Source organism: Staurois parvus, unplaced genomic scaffold (assembly GCF_062004578.1).
Source record: "Staurois parvus isolate SC_StPar_1 unplaced genomic scaffold, SC_StPar_1.0 ptg000151l, whole genome shotgun sequence".
NCBI lineage: Eukaryota > Metazoa > Chordata > Amphibia > Anura > Ranidae > Staurois > Staurois parvus.
The window spans coordinates 15,672,501-15,696,274 of NW_028317947.1; the positions used below are offsets into that span (position 1 = coordinate 15,672,501).

General features: G+C 44.0%; 1 protein-coding gene across 1 annotated transcript in view; it reads right to left on the reverse strand.

Moving 5' to 3' along the window:
• The window catches only part of SLC35B1 (solute carrier family 35 member B1), a 63,833-nt gene that overhangs the window by 14,229 nt on the left and 25,830 nt on the right, over positions 1-23,774 (reverse strand). Inside the window, exons 5-7 of the mRNA XM_089674493.1 lie at positions 20,256-20,286; positions 13,599-13,753; positions 11,659-11,785 (exon numbers count right to left, since the gene is read on the reverse strand). Coding sequence (XP_089530619.1) covers positions 11,659-11,785; positions 13,599-13,753; positions 20,256-20,286 — 313 coding nt within the window. The remainder of the gene's footprint in view (positions 1-11,658; positions 11,786-13,598; positions 13,754-20,255; positions 20,287-23,774) is intronic.

The window sequence follows — 23,774 nt, forward strand, 5'->3', positions numbered from 1 at the left end:
ACACATACTAGGGACAATTTAGACAGGATCCATGTAAACCACCAGCATGTCTTTGACGTGTGGGAGGGAACCAGAGTACCCGGAGGAAACCTATACAGGCACAGGGAGAATATGTAAACTCCATGCAGGTACTGCTATGGTTGGGATTCAAACCCACGACCCTAGTGCTGCCAGACAAAAGTGCTAATCACTAATCAGCCACTTTTGATTGATGGGATTTGGAGAATGCATGGGGGGGAAAACGGAGGTGCAATCACTAACTCACAACCATATCCTCTATTGATCAGAATTCACTTCCCTGTGTTTGTCACATCAATCGAATGTGTTGCCGGCTATAGATGGATTATTCTTATCAGGAGAAATCAATAGAACATTAAACTGATCGTTTATCAAAGCGCATATGGCCATAATAACCCTACAAGAGGAGGGGCCTCACAGACATAAAACGTGAGATAAGCCGGGGATGGCAGCTCGGTGAACAGGACAGCGGTGTGCAGCAGAAACGGGACTCATGGATTGTCCTAGAGAAGTATTGTGTATACAGAGCTGCTGAGGAGGGTGACGAAGGCAGCCATCCTTTCACAACTAGGATTCCCAGTTTCAGCCCACATTAACATAAAGCCAAGCTAAACTAGGCATAATAATCTAGTCTCATTTCTGAGATTAAAAAAAAAACAAATCACCTACATATACATAAATATGTATATTAATCATATGGAATGCGTTAAATAATATATGACTTCATTTCACAGCCCTTGTCCTTTCAAGATTGAAATAAAAAAAAAAATCCTGCAGAATAATGCTTTGTGCCGGATTAAAAAAAAAGAAAAAAGCCTTTGTTGTGTGTACGCTCTACTACAGACTAGTAAACTGTGTCTCCCTGAACCCGCACCGAGCCATCCTCTGTTTGGTATGCACTCCGCAGCCTGCCCTCTAAATATAGATAGTGAGTGTGGTGGTGCCACCTTGTGGCCTGTCAGTGGAATAGTGCCCATTGTTGGTGTCAGTGGAAGGAATAGAGCCCCATTGTTGGTGTCAGTGGAAGCAATAGTGTCCCATTGTTGGTGTCAGTGGAAGGAATAGTGCCCTCTAGTTGGCGCCACTAGAAGGAATAGTGCCCTGTAGTTGGTGTCAGTGGAAGGAATAGAAGGAATAGTGCCCCATTGTTGAAGTCAGTAACAGGAATAGCATCCCATTGTAGATGGCAGTGGAATGAATAGTGCCCTCTAGTTGGTGTCAGTGGAAGGAATAGTACCCAATTGTCAGTGTCAGTGGAAGGAATAGTGTCCCATTGTTGATGGCAGTGTAAGGAATAGTGCCTTGCATCAGTGGGAGGAAAGGGGCTGGATAAAGGTAAACAAAGGGCCACATCCGGCCCCTGGGCTGCAGTTTGGAGACCACTGATCTTGACCATTTACTAGAATACATAACTGCTGTGTATGCCCCTCTCCACGGTGTAATGCGCAATTGGCAATTACATTGACATCTGACAAACCATGCATGACAGTGGTCTCCAAACTGTGGCCCGGGGGCTGGATGTGGCCGTTTGCTTGCTTTTATTCCCCCCACTGTCAGCAACAGTGGGACATAGTTCCTGATACTGACAATGAGGCACTATACTTCCCACTGACACCAACAATGAGGCACTATACTTCCCACTGACACCAACAATGGGGCACTATTCCTCCCACTGACACCAACAATGGGGCACTATTCCTCTCACTGACACCAATGATTGGTGTCACCCCCCTATACTAAAGATGGGGCACTATTCCTCCCATTGACACAGATGGTGTACTATTCCTCTCACTGACACCAATGATTGGTCATTATTGCCCCCAACCACCCCACCCCAATACTAAAGATGGGGCACTATTCCTTCCATTGACACAGATGGGGCACTATTCCTCATACTGACACCAATGATTGGTCATTATTTCCCCCACCCACCCCACCAATAAAGATGGGGAACTATTCCTCCCATTGACACAGATAGGGCACTATTCCTCCCACTGACACCAACCATGGGAAACTATTCCTCCCCCTACTACGAAAGAGGGGACACAATTTACTCCCACTGACACCAAGGCATTTCTACTCCCACTGGCCCCATTCCGGCCCCACTAAAGTTTGGCAGGGCAGTAAACTGGCCCTATGTTTAGAAAAGTATGGAGACCCATGAATTATGAAGAAGAATCTACAATTCAAATGAGGGGTAATTGATGCCATTTGCAGCCTTAATACCTACCATACAGGGAGAATAACCTGAAACTTCTAATTATCTGTACAATAACTGCATGCCTGTATATTTTATAGTTTAATTTCTATTGTGGCACCTGGCTGTGCTAATATAGCATGTGGGTGTGGGTACGCACCCTGTGTGCGCCTAGGAATCCACATCCGCCTGCATGTTATATTAGGACACAGCAGCTGTACCCATGCAGACCCACGTCCCAATTGAAACTAATAGGATGCTGGCACGGGGATGCACACAACAGCTGTGTATCCCCATGCTGGACAAAGACGGCCCTGCATGGGAGACGCATATTTGCACCCATGTGAATAGGCCCCAAAACAGAATGAAAAGCAATATATCTAGATCAGGCAGATCAGTTCAAAGTTTATATCCGATAAAGTCTTAAAACAAGCAGTGTGTGCTGTGCTGTCTTTTTAGCTAACCCATGGTGTTCTCGGAATCCTTTTCCCTGTATTAAATGTTGTTTAACAAAGATTGGAAAGAATTAGTTGAAAAAAAACCAAACTATAAGAAACTAACTTAAGGTTTAAAGTGCTTATAAACCTCTAAAATGGAAAATGAACAAAGCATATTATTCTATTAGGTGTACTTGCTTCAACCCAAAGCACCTAGTGTAATTTCTCTCTCCTCTCTTCCGTTTGCTATCTTCACAAGTCACTCTTGACAGGCATGGGGACAGCACAGAATTTCAGGGGACAGCCCCGCTCTCACCTCCAGCACAGAGCAGGTGATAGCAGGGGCGGACTGACAACTCATGGGGCCCCGAGGCAATAGGGGATCAAGGAGCCCCTGTGTCCTTGCCCAAACTCAAAAAAGCCCAGGAAAAAAAAAAAAAAAAAAAAAAAAAAAAAAAAAAAAAAAAAAAGGTACCAGGGGCATCTCATGGGGCCCCTTATTGACACCAGGCCCTCGGGCATAGCCCAAGTTTCCAAATGGTCAGCCTGCCCCTGGGCGATAGGCAAACATGCACAGCTGAGGCTGTCAAAAGTGATGGTGTGTGTGTGGGGGGGGGGGTGTCCATTCCCTCCACCCAGGTCTCAGATTACACCAGTGTTTCTCAACTCCAGTCCTCATGGACCCCCAACGGGTCATGTTTTCAGGATTTCCATTATTTTGCACAGGTGATTTGATCAGTTTCACTGCCTTAGTAATTACCACAGCTGTTTCATCTGAGGGAAATCCTGAAAACATGACCTGTTGGGGGTCCATGAGGACTGGAGTTGAGAAACACTGGATTACACTAAGTTCCCTGCGCTATGCTGTGCGGCGTGTGAGGTCAGATCCCCCTGCTTGCTAGAGCTCAGAAATCCTGTGTAATGTATGTGCTTTAGGAGGCTGTAAAAAAAAAATTAAAAATAGAACTGCAGGTAAACAGGTACAACTTATGTAGGAGGATTTGCTTCATCTCGGTGTATCACCTGAGGATAGTCACTTCACTGGGTATATGTAACTTACCTAAAGCCATTAAAATTTTCTCCAACAAGGTGTTTTTGTGAACAGAACTGACCTGGACTAGATGCGCTTGTTTTTTTTTGTTTTTTGTATTTGTGAAATCTAGAGACTGCAGAACCTCAAACTCCCTGGAAATCAGCAGATCCCAAGAGGTACCTTAAAAGAAGTCTGGATGGGGAAGAATAATATGTAGACGGCTGAACCATGTCTAAAAATACTTCTTTTGCTGACTAATAATATCCTCCCAGCCTGTGATGAAGCTGGAACATTTGTTCTCCATAAGTTGCTGACTTAATGTATTAAAAACCAACCCCCCCCCCCGCAGACTCCCACTGTGATTGGACAGGATTTGTCAACAGGTTTCAGCCAATGATTAATGGCTGAGACCTGCTAATCGGCTGTGTCCAATCATAGCTCTGTGTTGACAAACAGCACAGGGCTCTGTGCAGAGGGAACAATCTGTTTGTTTCTTCTCCCTGCTTTGCAGGGAGAAGAAACAGACAGATATTTAATTAAAAGCAGCAAATAAATTTGATATTTTTTTCACACAGATAGAGCTTTCTTTTGGTGCTATTTGCTCACCACTGGATTTTTTCATTTATTATACCCAAAAAAAAATTAATTTTTTTTTTAAATCTAATTTTTTCATAAATTATGGCCAAAGTGTATTCTGCTACGTCTTTGGTTAAAAAAAAAAATCCCAGTAAGTGCATATTAATTGGTTTCCATGAAAATTATAGCGTCTACAAAATTGTATAGATACTGGATTTTTTTTTTTTGATACTAGTAATGGCGGCGATCAGCGACTTATAGCGGGACTGTGATAGTGCAGCAGGCATTCTGGCACAAACTGGCAACTGAAATCTCCAGTGTCACAAATACACTGTCACTGTAATGAACGGTCACAGAAATAATGACAATGGGCAGGAAGAGGTTAACATCTGGGGCAAAGGGTTAAAGCGGAGCTCCACCCAAAAGAGGAAGTTCCACTTTTAAGGACTGCTCCCCCGCTCCCCATTAAGGATTGGCACCTTTGGGGAGCGGGTACCCGAATTTGAAAAGGTACCCGCTCCCACTTCTGGTCTGATCGCCTAGTTGATCTGAACCGGAAGGTGTCTTCCCTCCCCCTCTCCCTGTAGCCTTTTGGCACACGTGACAGGTCCCAAAAGACTACAGGACCATTCAGGAAGTGCAGCGCTACTCGCGCATGCGCAGTGGGTACCCGGCTGTGAAGCCACAAGCTATCACAGCCGGGTGCTCACATTGAAGATGCCGGCCTCCTGGAATACAGGACGGCCGGTGAAACGAGCTGCGGGGGAGACATCACGGGACCGAGGGACAGGTAAGTGGCTGTTTTTTAAAAGTCAGCAGCTACAGCTTTTGTAACTGCTGACTTTTTTTTTTTTATAGGCCAAGTGGAACTCAGCTTTAACTGTGTGCCAGGGAATGTTAGTGTGTGTACTGTTTAACCTCCCTAGCGGTCTGATTATGTCCATATTTCTGTGCTCAAAGCGGTACATTTTTTTGCATGGAAATATGTATTTTTTTTTATTGTAGGCTGTAATTTTTAGGAATAACTCACTAAAATCTGTCCAAACCAGAGTCTAGTAAACATCCCGGGTAGGATAAAACTTGAAACACGAAATCATAAATTATAATTTAATAATCATAAAAAATAATAAAATAATACATTTAATTCAATAATATAATCAAACCAAAAACACTGAAATTTGAAATATAGCGCCAAGTTCGCAATCACTGAGCAAAGTCGCAAAATCATTTTCAGTGTCTGATGACGAATTTCCCCCACAAATCATTATCACTCAATTCTGCAAGTGGTTCTGATTTACTATCACTGTTCTCTAGCTGGTCTAAAACCGATTTTGACCTAAAGGGACGCTTTTTGGACGCCATGGACGTTTCTCAGTTTCCAGGCAGAAAGAACAGTAAAAATGCAGGCAGGGCGCCGGACAAAGCACTCGGGACAAAATGTATGTGAAATGGTTTGATACAGGAATGTTTTACTATGTGATTTTAGTGAATGTAACTTTCTGTCATTTTCAAATTTCCCTCCATTCCGTCCCCGTACGTCCCGACGCTCGCAGGGGACGGAACCCAGATGACAGATGCCGGCATCCGCCGGATTACATTGCCAGGGACACAGCAGGAGGGACATCGCAGGAGCGCAGGACAAGGTAAGCGACTCAGGGATCGCAGAGCAGCACCGCATGGTAAGCCCGAGTGTAGCTCGGGGTTACCGCTTGTGGTACTGAAACTTTACCCTGAGCTACACTCAGGAATACCGCCAGGGGGGTTAATAGGGGATGTGCTGGTTTTAATTCCCTGCTTTGCAGGGAAATAAAAACCAGCACATCCCCGCTGACAGGAGAATCGCCCAAGAACCGTTGACTGGGAACCAGTGATTGACTTGTAAGGGAGCCAATGACAGCGACGCTAGGCAGGCACATGCGCCCCCTAGCTGGAAGAGCAGAATCGCGTACATATACATGATTCTGCACAGAGCGGACGCCCTGTAGCAGTAGAGCTACATGAGCCGGCCAGAAAGTGGTTAAGTTGAAGGCTTATTAGTTGCAATAATTTTGTGCACCTAAATAATAAGGCCTTCAGTGAGGAGTCAATGCCCATTCTTTTCCTTGCTCCTCAATACCTCCTGGGTACTGGAAAGCGACTTCATATTGTAATAATGGTGCACAGGCATCAGAAGATCTATTAGCTCTGGTTATGTAGCTGGGGGCCATTCAGACCTGTTGTAATATTGGCTGGCAAGGTTCATTGAAGATAATACAGTAGATATGGATTGTCTGGGTTTGACACCAAACAACTTTTAGTAAGAAGGACAGATAAAGTCAACTTTGGCTCGCTAGAATAGTGAGGGGCAGACATCCAAGTGCAGAGCCGGGTTTACTCACAAAATGTGTGCCTGAGGTGTACCACTAAAAAAAAATCTATATTCTCCTTTATATGTGGCACCCAGATTTTCTATCTTCTGTCTTCTCATCTGTCACATACTCTATTTTATTGTTTTCTACAGCCAGGGAACATTCATAAAAAAAATCTGCAAATATTCATTTAATTTCCAGAATTCCATCTTAACATTGCTTCTTAAGAGTTCTACCTGTTTCATCAAACTCCTGGACATCCATGTGGACTTTGGGCTCTCGGTGCACACACTTTGGGCTCTCGGTGCACACACTTTGGGCTCTCGGTGCACACACTTTGGGCTCTCGGTGCACACACTTTGGGCTCTCGGTGCACACACTTTGGGCTCTCGGTGCACACACTTTGGGCATTTCCCTCTCTGCTATTCTGACATCTATGATCTCCCTTTCATCAAGAGGACGGATGGCGCTGCGGATATTGAACAGCTCTTGTTACATCCTGGAAGGTAAGCTCTATCCTCATTCAAACATGCACAAAGGATGTTGCACAAAGGGAGACTTAAATTCAAATTTACATAGTAGTTTAAAGTTGGGTTATCATCTGGGGCGGACTGACCATTTGGAAACTGGGGCACTGCCCGAGGGCCTGGGGTCAGTAGGGGGCCCCATGAGATGCCCCTGGTACCTTTTTCATAGGCTTTTTTGAGTTTGGGCAAGGACACAGGGGCCCCATGATCCCCTATTGCCTGGGGGCCCCCATGGGTTGTCAGTCCGCCCCTGTTTATATTTATTTTTATTCTTTTCAAAATCTACAAATTTAAAAAACAGATATGTGATATTCTCAAGTTATTTGTATACGCCTTAACTTTACAACTAAACTTCACCTCCAGGCAGATGTAAAAGATACAGATTAATGCAGTTCTGTATTCTTACATAATTAAATATCATTTTTAAAAGCAAGCAGTACACGTGGTGGATCACAAGCAGGAGCAGCAGTGGGATGGTGCTTCATCCAGACTGAATGGAGGGAAAGAAAGCATGAAGTGCACATCGCTCCACCCTGCAGATCATGTCATTGTTTGGGTCCCTCATCCTTAACCCTTACCACAGTATAAATGGCCGGACGGTGGCAGTGCAGGATCAGGTGGCTGTTTATAGACGGCCTCCTCGCCCCCTGCTTGTACGTGCTCCCTGGGAGCACGCAGCACCGCGATCCGGTGCCTGCTGTGTCCTCTGGACACAGTGGAACACCAATCGTCGTAAGGGACCTCTGTGCGAGGTCCCGATCATGTGATCACTGATTGGCCAATCAGTGATCACATGAAGAGTAGTAAGCAAGATGTCACTTCTGACATCATTACTTACTACTAGTGAAATCAGTGAATGACCAGCCCATGTGTATAAACGGTCAGACGGGAGAAGCACAGGAGCGGGTTGCCGTTCATAAACAGCGCCTGCCATTTCAGCCTGTGCGTGCTCCCAGGGAACACCGATCGCTGTACGGGACCTCTGTGTGAGGTCCCGATCATGTGATCACTAATTGGCCAATCAGTGATCACATGCAGAGTAGTACGCAAGATGTCACTTCTGACATCATTGCTTACTACGTGTGAAATCTGTGAATGATCACAAGGTACAAAGCTATTCACAACAGCCTTGTACCACCTGACAAGCTGTGACCAATCACAGCTCTCACAGTATTTCTCAATGGCTGCAAGAATGCAGCCAGAGAGACAGAGAAATGATTGCTTTTACAACCTTTATGGGTGTAAAAGCAATCAGTGTAAAAAAAAATCATCACCCCCCACAAGTAGTACAGTGTCACCATGGTGACACTGTACTGCTAGGGTGACAGTATGTAAAAAAACAAAAAAAAAAATATATAAAAAAAATAAAAATGTAAAAAATAAATTTTTGGTTATAAACTAATTTGGGTTATTTTTTTTTTTTACTAAAAAGATAGAATAAATTTTCTCCAAGATTTATGATGAAATATTTATTTGCAAAATTTTATAAGAAAAACACTTCATAAAATTCATATGGGTACAGTGTTGCATGACCGCGCAATTGTCATTCAAAGTGTGATAGCGCTGAAAGCTGAAAATTGGCCTGGACTGGAAGGGGGTGAAAGTGTCCGGACTTGAAGTGGTTAATGGTGACAACAGTGAGTAGCTGCCTGAGCATCAGAACAAACGGCTTTACTCACAAAATAAGCTTTTAGAGACAGGAACACCTCGGCCTGTACCATGGCTCTGGACTTGGAAAGTGCTCTGTGGTTAAAGAGCATCTTCAGTACCCCACAAAAATATATAAAGCAAGTACAAATAGTGTACCTGCTGACTTTTAATAAAAAGGACACTTACCTGTCCAGGGATCCAGCCCTGTCCTCACCTGGGCCGGTTCTTCGCGTCCACGGGGGCTGAACGTCTGCTCAGATTGTCTAGGCCAGGGGTAGGCAACCTGAGAGCCACAGGACTACAGGTTCCATCATGCCTCTGCAAGTCATAGCTGTAACTGTCAGTTTTGTAATCTTTGCAATGCCTCATGGGAAATGTAGTTCCACAACAGCTAGAGAGCAGCAGGTTGCCGACCCCTGGTCTAGGCAAAACTAGGTACCCACTCCACCCCCAAAAATGTTTTAATGTACCAAAAGTGGTAGAGGAGGGGAGGAGGACGTAAAGCAGAAACTTCCCCTTTAAGGTGAAGTTTTGCTTTAACGAAGACAGTACACTCGGGTCTGGAATGCACTACAATGTAGAACACATGCAGACTAGTCCCAGTCCAACAGGGTCCAGATATGACCTCCAAAGCTAGGCTGAGGAAGTGCTAATCCCAATAGCTGCTAACCTGGAATATAGAGACCAGCTCAAGCAGAAATGCAGTGATGAATCTTAGAGTGACAGGAGAAAAAAAAAAAAAAACAAAAACACACAAAGGAGAAAATCAGGGATGCTAGGCAGAGAAGGGGTTACACGGAAGTTGGCTTAGAATTTTTCTGTTTGCCAGTTTCCAAACCTGCAGCAGTCCTCAATGGACTGAAAAAGAAATAGATACATTGGATAAAAATATTTACATTTTTACTACTTGTAGCCTCAAGCCTTCCGTTGGCTGGCTGAAAAGTAGTAAATATATATATATAATTTTTTTTATTTTAATGTATTAATTTTAATCCTCTAGGTAACATAAAAAGGAGGTATACACCAAACCATCCACAGTCCCTTTAGGGCGTGCATGAATGTGTTTATAGGTGTGTGTGTGTTTATAGGTGTGTGTGTGTGTTTGTGTGTGTGTCCTTATATGTATGAATGTGTTTATAGGTGTGTGTATGAATGTGTTTAAAGGTAGGTGTGTGTGTGTGTGTGTATGAATGTGTTTATAGGTAGGTGTGTGTGTGTATGAATGTGTTTAAAGGTAGGTGTGTGTGTGTGTGTGTCCTTATATGTATGAATGTGTTTATAAGTAGGTCAGTGTGTGTTTCTTTATGTATATGTATGAATGTGTTTAAAGGTAGGTGTGTGTGTGTGTGTGTGTGTGTATGAATGTGTTTATAGGTAGGTGTGTGTGTATGAATGTGTTTATAGGTAGGTGTGTGTGTGTATGAATGTGTTTATAGGTAGGTGTGTATGAATGTGTTTATAGGTAGGTGTGTGTGTGTGTATGAATGTGTTTATAGGTGGGGGGGGGGGGGGTATGAATGTGTTCATAGGTAGGTGTGTGTGTGTATGAATGTGTTTATAGGTAGGTGTGTGTGTGTATGTATGAATGAATGTGTGTATGTATGAATGTATGTACAGTGTGTATGAATGTGTTCATAAGTGTATGTGTATGTATGAATGTGTGTATGAATGTGTGTATGAATGTGTTTATAGGTAGGTGTGTGTGTATGAATGTGTTTATAGGTGGGGGGGGGGGGGTGTATGAATGTGTTCATAGGTAGGTGTGTGTGTGTATGAATGTGTTCATAGGTAGGTGTGTGTGTGTATGAATGTGTTCATAGGTAGGTGTGTGTGTGTATGAATGTGTTCATAGGTAGGTGTGTGTGTGTATGAATGTGTTCATAGGTAGGTGTGTGTGTGTATGAATGTGTTCATAGGTAGGTGTGTGTGTGTATGAATGTGTTTATAGGTAGGTGTGTGTGTGTATGTATGAATGAATGTATGTACAGTGTGTATGAATGTGTTCATAAGTGTATGTGTATGTATGAATGTGTGTATGAATGTGTGTATGAATGAATGTGTGTATGAATGAATGTGTGTATAGGAGTGTGTGTGAAAAGCGGTTCATGCTGATTCCCTTTATAGACATGTGGCAGGCAGTTTAGAGGTCATATGTCACCTGTTTTACCCCCTACATGCAGTATTCCCATGCCGCAAGCACATGCAATGCACACAGTGGTGGGGCAGCTCATTCACCTGGGGGATATATTTCCAGCCACAACCAGAGCATGTGTACTACCCTGTTGCCAATGCAGCTAAAAGTGGGGAGCAGTTGGGGGTGGCCAAAATGGCTCAACCACATGGTTATACTACCCCCCCCCCCCCAAACTCACATGTAAATGAGACCTTGGCTCACAGCTGTGCAGCTGCATTCTACGTGTAGGGCAGCCCAATCCTTTCAATGAGCTGCCCTACCCATAGAAAACGCAGGGAAAGAGGTCTCCAACCTTTTATTTAAAAAAACAAGCGGCACCATCACCATCTGTGACTCACATTCAGAGTCCCAGTACATGGCGTACCATTAGGAATCAGCAGCACCCCTGCACGTCTACCAAAGAGCAGTGCGTTTGTCAATTTTGTGTTTACCACGACACACAGTAATGTGAACCAAGCTTTAAACTGGAGTGCCTGGAGACTGAAAATTCTTTTCAAGGGCGCCTTGACTGGAAAAAAGTTGAGAAACACACTGCTTTAATGGAACCTTTCTTTGAGAACAAAATGCTTCCATTAGCTTAGCTAAGTGCAATAGTACAAAATGTACCGAGCGCAATGTGGAACAATTGGGTGGGCTGTGTTAAGTGGATAAAAAAAAAAAATGGAAAAACATTTTTACCTGCTCCTAGAAAAAGGCTTGACCAGAGGTTAATATGAAGCATCATTGGGTTGGAGCTGGTCTGAAAATGCGCTCGCATGTGATCCTGAGACACTCCTGTAAGACCGTCCAGAGTCAGAGACAGCAGCTGACAGAACAGAAGACCGAGATTTAGAGGCATATAGGGAGTGTACATTTTACCAAACATTCACTGGTGGTGAATCAGTCACCGTCATTTAACCACTTCCCGTCCGGCCATTGTATATAAACGGCCAGACGCTGGCAGTGCAGGGTCGGGTGGCCGTCTATAAACGGCCTCCCCGCCCCCGCTTGTGCGCGTTCCCTGGGAGCGCGCAGCACCATGATCCGGTGCCCGCTGTGTCCTTTGGACACAGTGGAACACCGATCGTCGTACGGGACCTCTGTACGAGGTCCCGATCATGGGATCACTGATCACTGAATCAGTGATCACATGCAAAGTAGTAAGCAAGATGTCACTTGTGACATCATTGCTTACTAAGTGTAAAATCTGTGAATGATCACAGAGGTCACATGGTACAGGGCTATTCACAATAGCCTTGTACCATGTGACAAGCTGTGACCAATCACAGCTCACACAGTAGTTGTCAACGGCTGCAAGAATGCAGCCAGAGAGAAGGAGAAATGATTGCTTTTACAACCTTTATGGGTTGTTTGATGGGCAATGGGTCCTTCTAGGATTTTTTTTTTTTTAGCTTTTATATATTTTGTAGGTGAATATTTATATTGTTGTTTTATCAGCAAACCTATTTAAAAGTTTGGCTTTTTTGCTTGGGGCAATTTTTTTTGCACATTCCTAATTTAGCTGCTAGATGTTCACTGATCATCAGTATGGTTTTTTTTTTTTTTATATATATTTTTGGGAAATTTTCATATTGCATTCCAAAAATGTAGATTTGTAGTTTTAACCACTTCCAGTCCGGACACTTTTACCCCCTTCCTGTCCAGGCCAATTTTCAGCGCTGTCACACTTTGAATGACAATTGCGCAGTCATGCAACACTGTACCCATATGAATTGTTTTACTTTTTTTTTTTTTTTTTTAGACAGATAAAACTTTATTTTGGTGGTATTTATTCACCACTGGGAATTTTTTATTTTTGTTTTGCTATATAAATGAAAAAGTCCAAAAATTTTGAAAAAAAGTGTTTTCTTATAAAATTTTGCAAATAAATAATCTCTTTCTTCATAAATCTTGGCCAAAATGTATTCAGCTATCTTTTTAGTAAAAAAAAATAACCCAAATTAGTTTATAACCAAAAATTATTTTTTTTACATTTTTATTTTATTTTTTTATATTGTTTTTTTTTTTTAAACATATTGTCACCCTAGCAGTACAGTGTCACCATAGTGACAGTGTACTACTTGCGTGGGGTGATGAAGATTTTTTTTTTTTTACACTGATTGCTTTTACACCCATAAAGGCTGTGAAAGCAATCATTTCTCTCTCTCTGGCTGCATTCTTGCAGCCATTGAGAAATACTGTGAGAGCTGTAATTGGTCACAGCTTGTCACATGGTACAAGGCTGTTGTGAATAGCTTTGTACCTTGTGTTCATTCACAGATTTCACAGGTAGTAAGCAATGATGTCAGAAGTGACATCTTGCTTACTACTCTGCATGTGACCAGTGATTGGCCAATCAGTGATCACATGATCGGGACCTCACACAGAGGTCCCGTACATTGATCGGTGTTCCCTGGGAGCACGCACAGGCTAAAATGGCGGGCACGGTTTATGAACGGCAACCCGCCCCTGCGCTGCTCCCGTCTGACCGTTTATATACATGGGCTGGACAGGAAGTGGTTAAGAAAGCGCTGTACATCAGTATGTTTTTTTTTTTATATATATATTTTTGGGAAATATTCATATTTTTCTTAGAGGTCCTTTGAAACAACCTTTGGAATCTGCAATCCAATCCTTACCAGTAATAATTCTCCATAGCCAAACACGTGGTCAGAGGGGCCGGAATTCTTGGGTTTATACATGAACAGGGCTACGCCTGCTACAATGAGGAGGACACACAGGTACTTGGTCAGGGGATACTTCTTCCTGAGGATGGTAACACCAAGGAGCATAACTAAGGAAAGAAAAGAACCTATCAATATAAAGTTATAAATGCTTGACACATTAATACTTTAGAGAAGAGGGATTCCAAACAAGTGAAAGCAATACATTGATATATTGATTGACTTATTTTATTTATTATGGGCATTTGTATAGCGGCATCAATTTACTCAGCGCTTCAGTCCCTGCTCTCAAGCAGTTTACACCTCTAATTTCCCTAACTCACATTCATACATACACGTACTAGGGCCAATTAACTTACCAGCATGTCTTTGGAGTGTGGAAGGAATCCAGATTTCCCCCGAGAAAATCCACGCAGGCACAGGGAGAACATGCAAACTCCAGTCAGGCAGTGCCGTGGTTGGGATTCGAACCAACGACCCTAGTGCCACTAGGTGGAAATACTAACCACTTTGCCACTGTGCTGCCATGAGGTATTGATACCATTAAAGTGGAAGTAACCTCCCACTGGACACTTGTACCTACAGGTGAGCTTATAATAAAGCCTACCTCTAGGTACAAGGAAGATCTCCTAAATGTGCACCATTTAGGAGATATTCAGTGTCCCCGCAGCCGATGACGTCACATACGCTCTAAAGGAACGGCATACCCTAGGCCACTCCTTCAGAGCTCTGTGCCGTGGCCGTGACTTCTGCCTGCATGCGTAGGAGTGACGTCATCGTGGCTTGGTCATCCAAGCAGCCACAGCCTGAGAACCTGGAAGGAAGTCCGGGTGAAGATGGCAGCTGTCAGCGGTGACAGCGCACCGCTGGAGGGCTTCGTTCTAAGGTACGCCTTTCATAATATGCTAGTATATGATGCATAGTAGTACATTATGACATTATTTTGCATGGGAAATTTTTTTTTTTTGGCAGTTTACTACCACTTTAAGCAAGTGCTGTAGCTCAGCTAAAGTCAAATGCTTAATTCTATTACAGGCGTACCTCGGTTTACGAATTTAATGCGTTCTGCTGGACTTTTCGTATTGTGAAAAATTTGTAAACCGAAATGCGGTTTCCCATAGGAATGCATTGAAAACCAATTAATCCGTTCCAGAAGTAAAAAAAAAAAAAAAAAAAAAAAGTCTTTTATCTGTTCAAAGCTCTTTATAAAGTGCACTTTAAAGGCATAAATACTGTACAGGGACATGATTAAAAATTAATTCGTAAATGCATTGAAAACCAATTAATCTGTTCGTATTGCGAAAATAAATCTGTAAACCAAGGCATTATTTTTATTCGTAAACCAAAAAATGCGTTAACCGAGGCGTTCGTAAACTGAGGTACACCTGTATTTTAGTTTGAGATTTCTGTATTTCACTGCAGCAGGAATCCAGAGTGCACCTCACAGGGTCACTGGTGCTCTTCCTAAATCCGATGCTGTGCAACCTTCTCCCTTTACTTTCAAAAAGGCTTTGAACCCATGAGTCAGAAGACACATCCTTAAAGTTTTTTTTGTATGTGAAAGATAGCAAATTGTCTGCTGAGAGTGTTCAGAAAAATGCTGTCCTGCATCCAGGGGCGGACTGACAACTCATGGGGCCCCCGGGGAATAGGGGATCATGGGGCCCGTGTCCTTGCCCACACTCAAAGCACACCCAGAAAAGCCTATAAAAAAGGTACCAGGGGCATTTCAAGGGCTCCCCTACTGACCCCCGGCCCTAAGGCAGTGCCCGAGTGCTCGAATGGTCAGTCCGCCCCTGCCTGCATCACAAGCAAGGGTTTTCAGATCAACAGTAATTGGTAAACTACAGCTATGCCGAAACAAAAAACTGAAGTGCTGATCTGGTAGGCCATGCTTCCTGTGTACATGCCAAGGCCTATATTCCAATTGTGATGCAGAAACTCATCACAGGGGTAGACATTGCTGTCTGCTCCTTCAGAACATGGCTTTCATACTTTGAATTACGGACGTGGAAGAAGCATGCAAGAACATCAGATCCTACTGTAAAATTTCCTGCATGCATAAGTATCCAGAAAGTATTGGATCTAAAGGGTCAGAACAACAGCCAGGCATCTTGCATTTTCAGAAGGATGTCTGAAAGGGCAGCCTGCCGCTGGGTTGAAGGGATCATTCTTGTTAACCACTTCCAGTCCGGACACTTTTACCCCCTTCCTGTCCAGGCCAATTTTCAGCTTTCAGTGCTATCACACTTTGAATGACAATTGCGTGGTCATGCAACACTGTACCCATATGAATTTTTTATTCACCACTGGGATTTTAATTTTTTTTGCTATGTAAATGAAAAAGTCCAAAAATTTTGAAAAAAAGTGTTTTTCTTATAAAAATTTTGCAAATAAACAGTATTTCATCATAAATCTTGGCCAAAGTTTATTCCGTTATCTTTTTAGTTAAAAAAAAAAAAAACAAATTAGTTTATAACCAAAAATTATAATTTTTAAACTTTTTTTTTTACATTTTTATTTTTTTAAATTTATTTTACATACTGTCACCCTAGTAGTCACGTGTCACCATAATGACTTGTGGGGGGTGATGACTTTTTTCTATTATTATTTATGTTTTTTTTTTTACATACTGTCACCCTAGCAGTACAATGTCACCATGATGACACTGTACTACTTGTGGGGGGTGATGAAGATTTTTCTTTTTTTTTACACTGATTGCTTTTACACCCATAAAGGCTGTAAAAGCAATAATTTTTCTTTCTCTCTAGCTGCATTCTTGCAGCCATTGAGAACTATTGTGTGAGCTGTGATTGGTCACAGCTTGTCACATGGTACAAGCCTGTTGTGAATAGCCTTGTACCATGTGACGTCTGTGATCATTCACAGATTTCACACGTAGTAAGCAATGAGGTCAGAAGTGACATCTTGCTTACTACTCTGCATGTGATCACTGATTGGCCAATCAGTGATCACATGATCGGGACCTCGCACAGAGGTCCCATCCGACGATCTGTGTTGCACTGTGTCCGGAGGACACAGCGGGCACCGGATCGGGGTGCTGCGCGCTCCCAGGGAGCGCGCACAAGCAGGCGGTTTATAAACCGCCACCTGACCCTGCACTGCCACCGTCCGGCCATTTATATACAACGGCCAGACGGAAAGTGGTTAAAAGATCTCCAGAATCGGGCACCCTTCCAAGAACGTGGCATGCCAGTGTCTCCTGCTGTGTTTTGCGGTTCATTACCCTGTAGTGATGAAGGGGGCCAGCAGAGGTGACCACAAAGCACAGTGGAGGTCAGCAGCATTCAGCACATCCGGAAGCATCAAATGCAGAAATCTGGACGCAAGCTTCTCTCCTCAATCCAGCGGAGTTCAACAGCGTGGGCACCGAGCCAGGTAAGTGCACATTGTGGGGACACCTTTACTTGGCGTTTTAAAAATAGTCTTTTACTAAATAATTTATGGTAGAGGGTGGAGACAAGTAACTAATATGGTACATTAGAGTATCTGGGAGATACAATAGGTGATCACCCTTTCATTCATCTTCCACATAGAATTTTACATTCACTGCCACAGATCCTAAATGTTTAATTCAGAGTTCAAGCAGAATATATTGACTTGAACACAGCAGGGAGGCTGCAGGGGAGTTGTGCTGCTCTCTAGTTCAGAATGTTCTTAAAGTGGAACTTTAGGAAGAAAAAAAAAAAAATGTGAACAGCCAGGAATTCTAATAAGGAAGAGACATGCTTTGTCTTTTCTGCATTAAAGTTACTTACCTGCCTGTCTGCGCCTGTACAGTGAGCGACGCATGCAGGGCTGCTGTTAGAAACAACGGGTCACCATACAGCTAACCTGACAGCCCACCCTCCTCCCCCCCCCCCAAAAAAACGCTTTACTACGCTTCAGTTATGAACACAATGAGTGATCAGTACCAATCATTTATTGTGTTCATTCAGGAAAAGAGGGGCTGGTAAATGTGACATATTTACCGGACCTTTCCCCCATTCTCCATCCTGAAGGATCCTATTGTGCGCTTCCAGCTGCCAGTGGGAGGCAGAGGAGGGAAGCAGGAAGCACTCTGGGGGTAGGAGCACACAGGGGGGCCTGGGCAGCATGTAGAAACTAATGGTGCACTGGGAGGGTGATGGGTGTGGCAGAGGGGCAATTACTCTTGGCGACCTCACCTGTCGATCACTGGGTCCCGGCCGGTGATTCCCTGCCGCCACCCTGCGATCGCCGTGTATCACCGACACGGGAGAGACCTGTATATAAACAATACAGATCTCTCCGCTGTCATCTCATGCACACTGCTTTGTATAGCTCTGCATAGCACAGCCATATAAAGCAATGTGCTTACATAGTAAAGCACAGCATATAGTAAAACAGTGCAGTTAACCCTTTGATAGCCCCTCATGTTAACCCCTTCCTGCCCAGTGCCATTAGCACAGTGTCAGTGCTTTTTATTAGCACTGATCACTGTATTGGTGTCACTGGGGATGTCAGTGACACCAAGTCAGTTCCCCCCATTGTCAGAATGTCCGCTACAGTCCCACTATAAGGCGCTGATCACCACTATTACTAGTAAGAAGGAAAAAAAAATCCCAGTATATATACCGCAATTACTCTGCAGCAGCTAAAAGCCAGTAGGAGAGAGAGGAGAAGAAGACAGCTTTCAGCTGTCACAGAGCGAACCATACAGGGGATCTGTCCAGTAATTGCCCCCCCACCATGCCGTTCACCCTCCCTACCCACATCCGATTCACCCATCTTCCTGGGCCCCCTTGCTGGCCTGGGCCCCGTACTGGAGGACTGGTGGTACCCCCCTTATCCATGGCCCTGAGCAGTTCACTGTACAAATTCAGCAAAGCCAAATCTGACCGCACTCCCACGCATGCGCGGGAGTGACGTCATTTCCCCTCTGCCAATGACAGCGGTCGACGATCAAGACTTGGAAGCCGGCCACCCGAATATGTCAGAGGCCGGGCGGGGGGCAGCAGGATGATGCATCACTGGAGCCGAGGCAAATATAGTGGCACTTTGCAGAAAATATAATAAAAGAATGTGGACAGGCAGGGTTTTCATTACAGAAGAGTTAGGGAAATTCACAGAGTGTAAGAAACGCTTCCCAATTTCGAGGTGCCTCCACATGACAATATATCGGCGTGGGCAACAGATCCATGTACTTGTTGTAAATGGGTACATGAATCTGAGGTATGCACCACATGTGGAGGTGCACTAACATCATTGCCCATAAGGACACTGCAGACGCTCCTGCCCTTGCAGCTTTTACACCGGCAAAGTAGCAGCGGGGGAGTTTTAGAGCTGGGTAGGCGGAGCCTGGTGGGGATTCACAAATACTAGTTACCCATCAAGTCTGCTTCCTTTGTGATTGACAGCAGGGAGTGATCAGATCCTTAGCCAATAGACAGCCAGAATACACCCACTGGATGAGAACTAGTGTCTCAGCTTCCCCATCAGGCTCCGTTCACAGTATCACTGGTTGCTAGGAGGTATTTCTACACAGCCTACAGAAACAGACACTCTGCCTGTCTCTGTATGCCAATTTCAGTTTCATTATCTTTGAACTGAAGGTAATTATTTTGTTAATTGAGTGCATTAATAGCACCACTGTGTTAAAGTGGCATTATTAAGAATCTGAATCTGCCACGTATCACCGGTTTCTAGCAGGTTTTCTACACAGTGTACAGAGAAGACATTCTACCTGTCTCTGTACGCCAACTTTCAGTTTAATTATCTTTGAATTGGAGGTAATTATTTTTTTTAATTGAGCGCATTTAATAGAACCACTGTGTAAAAGTGGCATTATTAAGAATCTGAAACGTATCACTGGTTGCTAGGTTTTCTACACAGTGTACAGAGAAGACACTCTACCTGTCTCTGTACGCCAACTTTGAGTTTTATTATCTTTGAATTGGGGGTAATTTTTTTTTTTTCAATTGAGCACATTAATAGAACCGCTGTGTTAAAGTGGCATTATTAAGAATCTGAATCTGCCACGTTTCACTGATTGCTAGGTTTTCTACACAGTGTACAGAGAAGACACTCTGCCTGTCTCTGTACGCCAACTTTCAGTTTCATTATCTTTGAACTGATGGTAATTATTTTTTTAATTGAGTGCATTAATAGCACCACTGTGTAAAAGTGGCCTTAGAATCTGAATCTGCCACGTGTGTTGGTAAAGTTACCAAAACAGCCAGAAGGAGTTTTTGAATCTGGTGCAAGCCATTTTAAAGGGCCACAGCACCAGAAAAATGTCTCAAGGAATTTACTGAATTCCCTCATCTGTTTCATCTGAAAAAAAAAAAGGATTCTTACCTGCCTATAAAGAGCCTTCGCCTAGAAAGAGTCGCACCAGCTTGTGGATGCTGCAGCGCTGTAGTGTGGTATAGTTCTGCCTTAAAGGCTAATGAAATTGTATTTATAGCTCAGAAGGAGATGAAATGTACTTGTTAATAAACTCTGAATGATCTTAGAAGTGACTAAATTTCAAATGCAGCTTGAATGCACCTAAAATCAAGCGGCATTTGCCCATAATGGGGAAAAAAAAAAACCTCTGAGTTGAGAGAGAGAGGAAGCCGATCATCTCACCTGGAATAGGTTTACATGATTTCCCCAACACCTGCAAAAAAAAAAAAAAAAAAAAAAAAATTTTAGTGGAAACATCACATCCAAGGAATAAAAAAAATCCAAAAACAGACACCTACATATTCCTATACATAGGCTGCTGCAATGCCACAGGAACTCGTTCATGCAACAAACATGTTTACCAGTCTATGGTATACGGATAGTCCTCTGTTTCTGCCCGTAGCCTCCCTAGTGGTCTGATTATGTCAGTATTTCTGTGCTCAAAGCGGTACATTTTTTTGCATGGAAATATGTATTTTTTTTTATTGTCGGCCTGTCATTTTTAGGAATAACTCACTGAAATCTGTCCAAACAAGAGTCTAGTAAACATCCCGGGTATGATAAAATTTGAAACCCGAAATCATAAATTATAATTTAATAAATAATCATAAAAAATATTATAATAAATTTAATTCAATAATATAATCAAACCAAAAACACTGAAATTTGAAATAGAGCGCCAAGTTCGCACATCACTGATCTTAGTCGCAAAATCGTTTTCCGTGTCTGATGATGAATTTCCCCCACAAATCATTATCACTCAATTCTGCAAGTGGTTCTGATTTACTATCGCTGTTCTCTAGCTGGTCTAAAACCGCTTTTGACCTAAAGGGACGCTTTTTGGACTCCATGGACGTTTCTCAGTTTCCAGGCAGAAAGAACAGTAAAAATGCAGGCAGGGCGCCGGACAAAGCACTCGGGACAAAATGTATGTGAAATGCTTTGATACAGGAATGTTTTACTATGTGATTTTAGTGTATTTTAGTGAATGTCACTTTTTAACATTTTTAAATTTCCCACCGATTTCCGTCCCTGTAAGTCCCGATGTCACAGGGGACGGAAATCAGAAGACAGATGCCGGCACCAGCCGGAGGAGATGGCTGGGGACACTGCAGGAGGGACATCGCGGGAGCGAAGGACAAGGTAAGTGCAGAAGGGTATTCAAGAGTGTATCTCGGGGTTACCGCTTCTGGTACTGAAACTTTACCCCAAGCCACGCTCGGGAATACCGCCAGGGAGGTTAACGATTGGTTTTCTTTAACCTCTTGACGCCGGCCGCACGCAAATGTGCGACCTCCCGGCGTCTGGGCCTAGACACCGAGCGGCCGCACATTTGCGCTCTATTAAAAAAGGACATATGTGCCGAGAGTGCGCGCCCTGCGTGCTCCCAGCCCACATGTCCGGTACTCACGGAAAGGTCCCGATCTCCTCTTTCGATCGGGACCTTTCCCGATCAAGTGACCACCGTTACGGCGCGTCACATGACCCTAAACCCCAGCCCTCCTCCCGGCTTCTGAAACTCTTAAAGGGCCAGGAGGCGCCGGCATGAAGGGGTTAAAATCACATGCAACCAACAACTGATGACCACATTTAAATACACAGAATGGTATGTGACAGGTGATGCTGTTCGTAGGTTGGGTAATCCTAAACCCAACCCATAGTAAAAACGTATTTATTAACTTAATTATCCAAGATATACAGTTTAGGAATTAGTTTTTCGGGGTTTTGGCACATTTTTGTTTTAATCGGTCATGTTGGAAAATTCACGGTCGATTTTGACGATCGGCTGATTTTCCCGGCAATGATGGGAAAATCGGCCGATCATTTTACCGATAAAAAAATCTGCGCATGAGCCAAGAAGAAGGAGAAGAAGAAATTTTATTTTGCTAAAGTGAATCTTTCATAGGAATGGGAGACACCCGAATCCTTCCTATGAACTGGAAGTCCAGTCTGCTAATATATTTTATATGAAAAAGTCTTGCGGTTGCAACAAATGTATCCATTTGTATCCAAATAAAAACATTGTAATCCAAATAATGTATTTGTATTGCTGTCACATTGTATGATGTGCTCCCCTGTCTCTGCAAGGGACAGAAGTTATGGGGATAATGCCGGCCATAGACGGGTCGAAAATCAGCCGATTTTTTTTAACGCTGGTGGTAACGTTGGCTGATGGAACTACCGATTTTTCTTTTTTTTTTTTTAAATTGGCCGATGTTCGACCCGTCTATGGCCTACTTTAGGTCCCTAACTCACATTCATACATACACATACTAGGGCCAATTTAGACAGGAGCCAATTAACCTACCAGCATGTCTTTGGAGTGTGGGAGGAAACTGGAGTACCTGGAGGAAACTCGCGCAGGCACAGGGAAAACATGCAAACTCCAAGCAGGCGGTGCCATGGTTGGGATTCGAAACAGCGACCCTAGGCTATTATATGCAGATAGCTGTGGCACAAATGTGCCCTTACATATACCCAGTGACTGGCCTCCAGTGATACAGAGATGAAACAAGTTCTCATACATACGTTGTACCTGTTTATCTGCAGCCTTTTCTACATCTGTTCAAAGTCCACAATTTAAAAGCTTGTCTGAGAGTTCAGAAAAAAAGCTTGAGTTACTGCACACTGCAGGAGCGGTCTGACAGTTGACTGAAGTGAAGACACACCCCCCCCCCCCCCCCACAACACACAGGAACAATGCTGAGGCTGTCAATCTGCTGAAAGGCCCTCCCCGTCACCATTTTTCTCTTGGTGTCAGGAAAACTTGTGAGACCTGATTCATGCCGATAGCAGAGGAAAGAAGCAGCAGACAGAAATGATGATTTGTGATCTTAAAGCAGGCATGTCCAAAGTCCGGCCCGCGGGCCAATTGCGGCCCGCGTTCTGGACTGAAACGGCCCCACAGGTGAGCTACCCAAATATATAACTTACGGCCCCCGGTAGTGATTCCCTGAAAGCTACTGAGGACTCCAGCGATCTCTTGACATCATCAGCCGGCGCAGGAAGGAGAGCCCAAATCTCGCGACGCCCGAGATCTCGTGAGATTTGGGCTTTCCTTCTCTGTGTGCCGGCTGATGATGTCAATTCCCGCTCGACAGATTCCTGGAGTCCTCAGTGGCGTTCGCAGAATCACTAGTGGAGGGCCGTAAGTTATATATTGGGCAGCTCATCTGTGGGGTCCGGAACGTGGGCCGAGGGATCCCAGGTGGTGCGCAGGGAATTACTACTGGGGCTACCATTTACCGTATTTTTCGCTCCATAAGACGCACTTTTTTCCCCCCAAAAAAGGGGGGGAAATGTCAGTGCGTCTTATGGAGCGAATATAAAGCGGCCGGTCCGGTATTTCTGCCGCCACCATGTCAGAATACCGGGCCGGTCGCTCAGCTGTTGTCTCCTGCAGGGCCTTACCTGTTCCTCGCTCCAGCGCTGCACAGTCTTCCCGCGCTGGCTTCTGTGACAGCCGGGTGCCCACTGCGCATGCGCTTCGCTTTGTGAATGGTCATCGCAGTCTGATCATCTGTACTGTGTCCGCAGTCTCTGGTCATCTCCTGTACTGTGTCCGCAGTCTCTGGTCATCTCCTGTACTATGTCCGCAGTCTCTGGTCATCTCCTGTACTATGTCCGCAGTCTCTGGTCATCTCCTGTACTGTGTCCGCAGTCTCTGGTCATCTCCTGTACTGTGTCCGCAGTCTCTGGTCA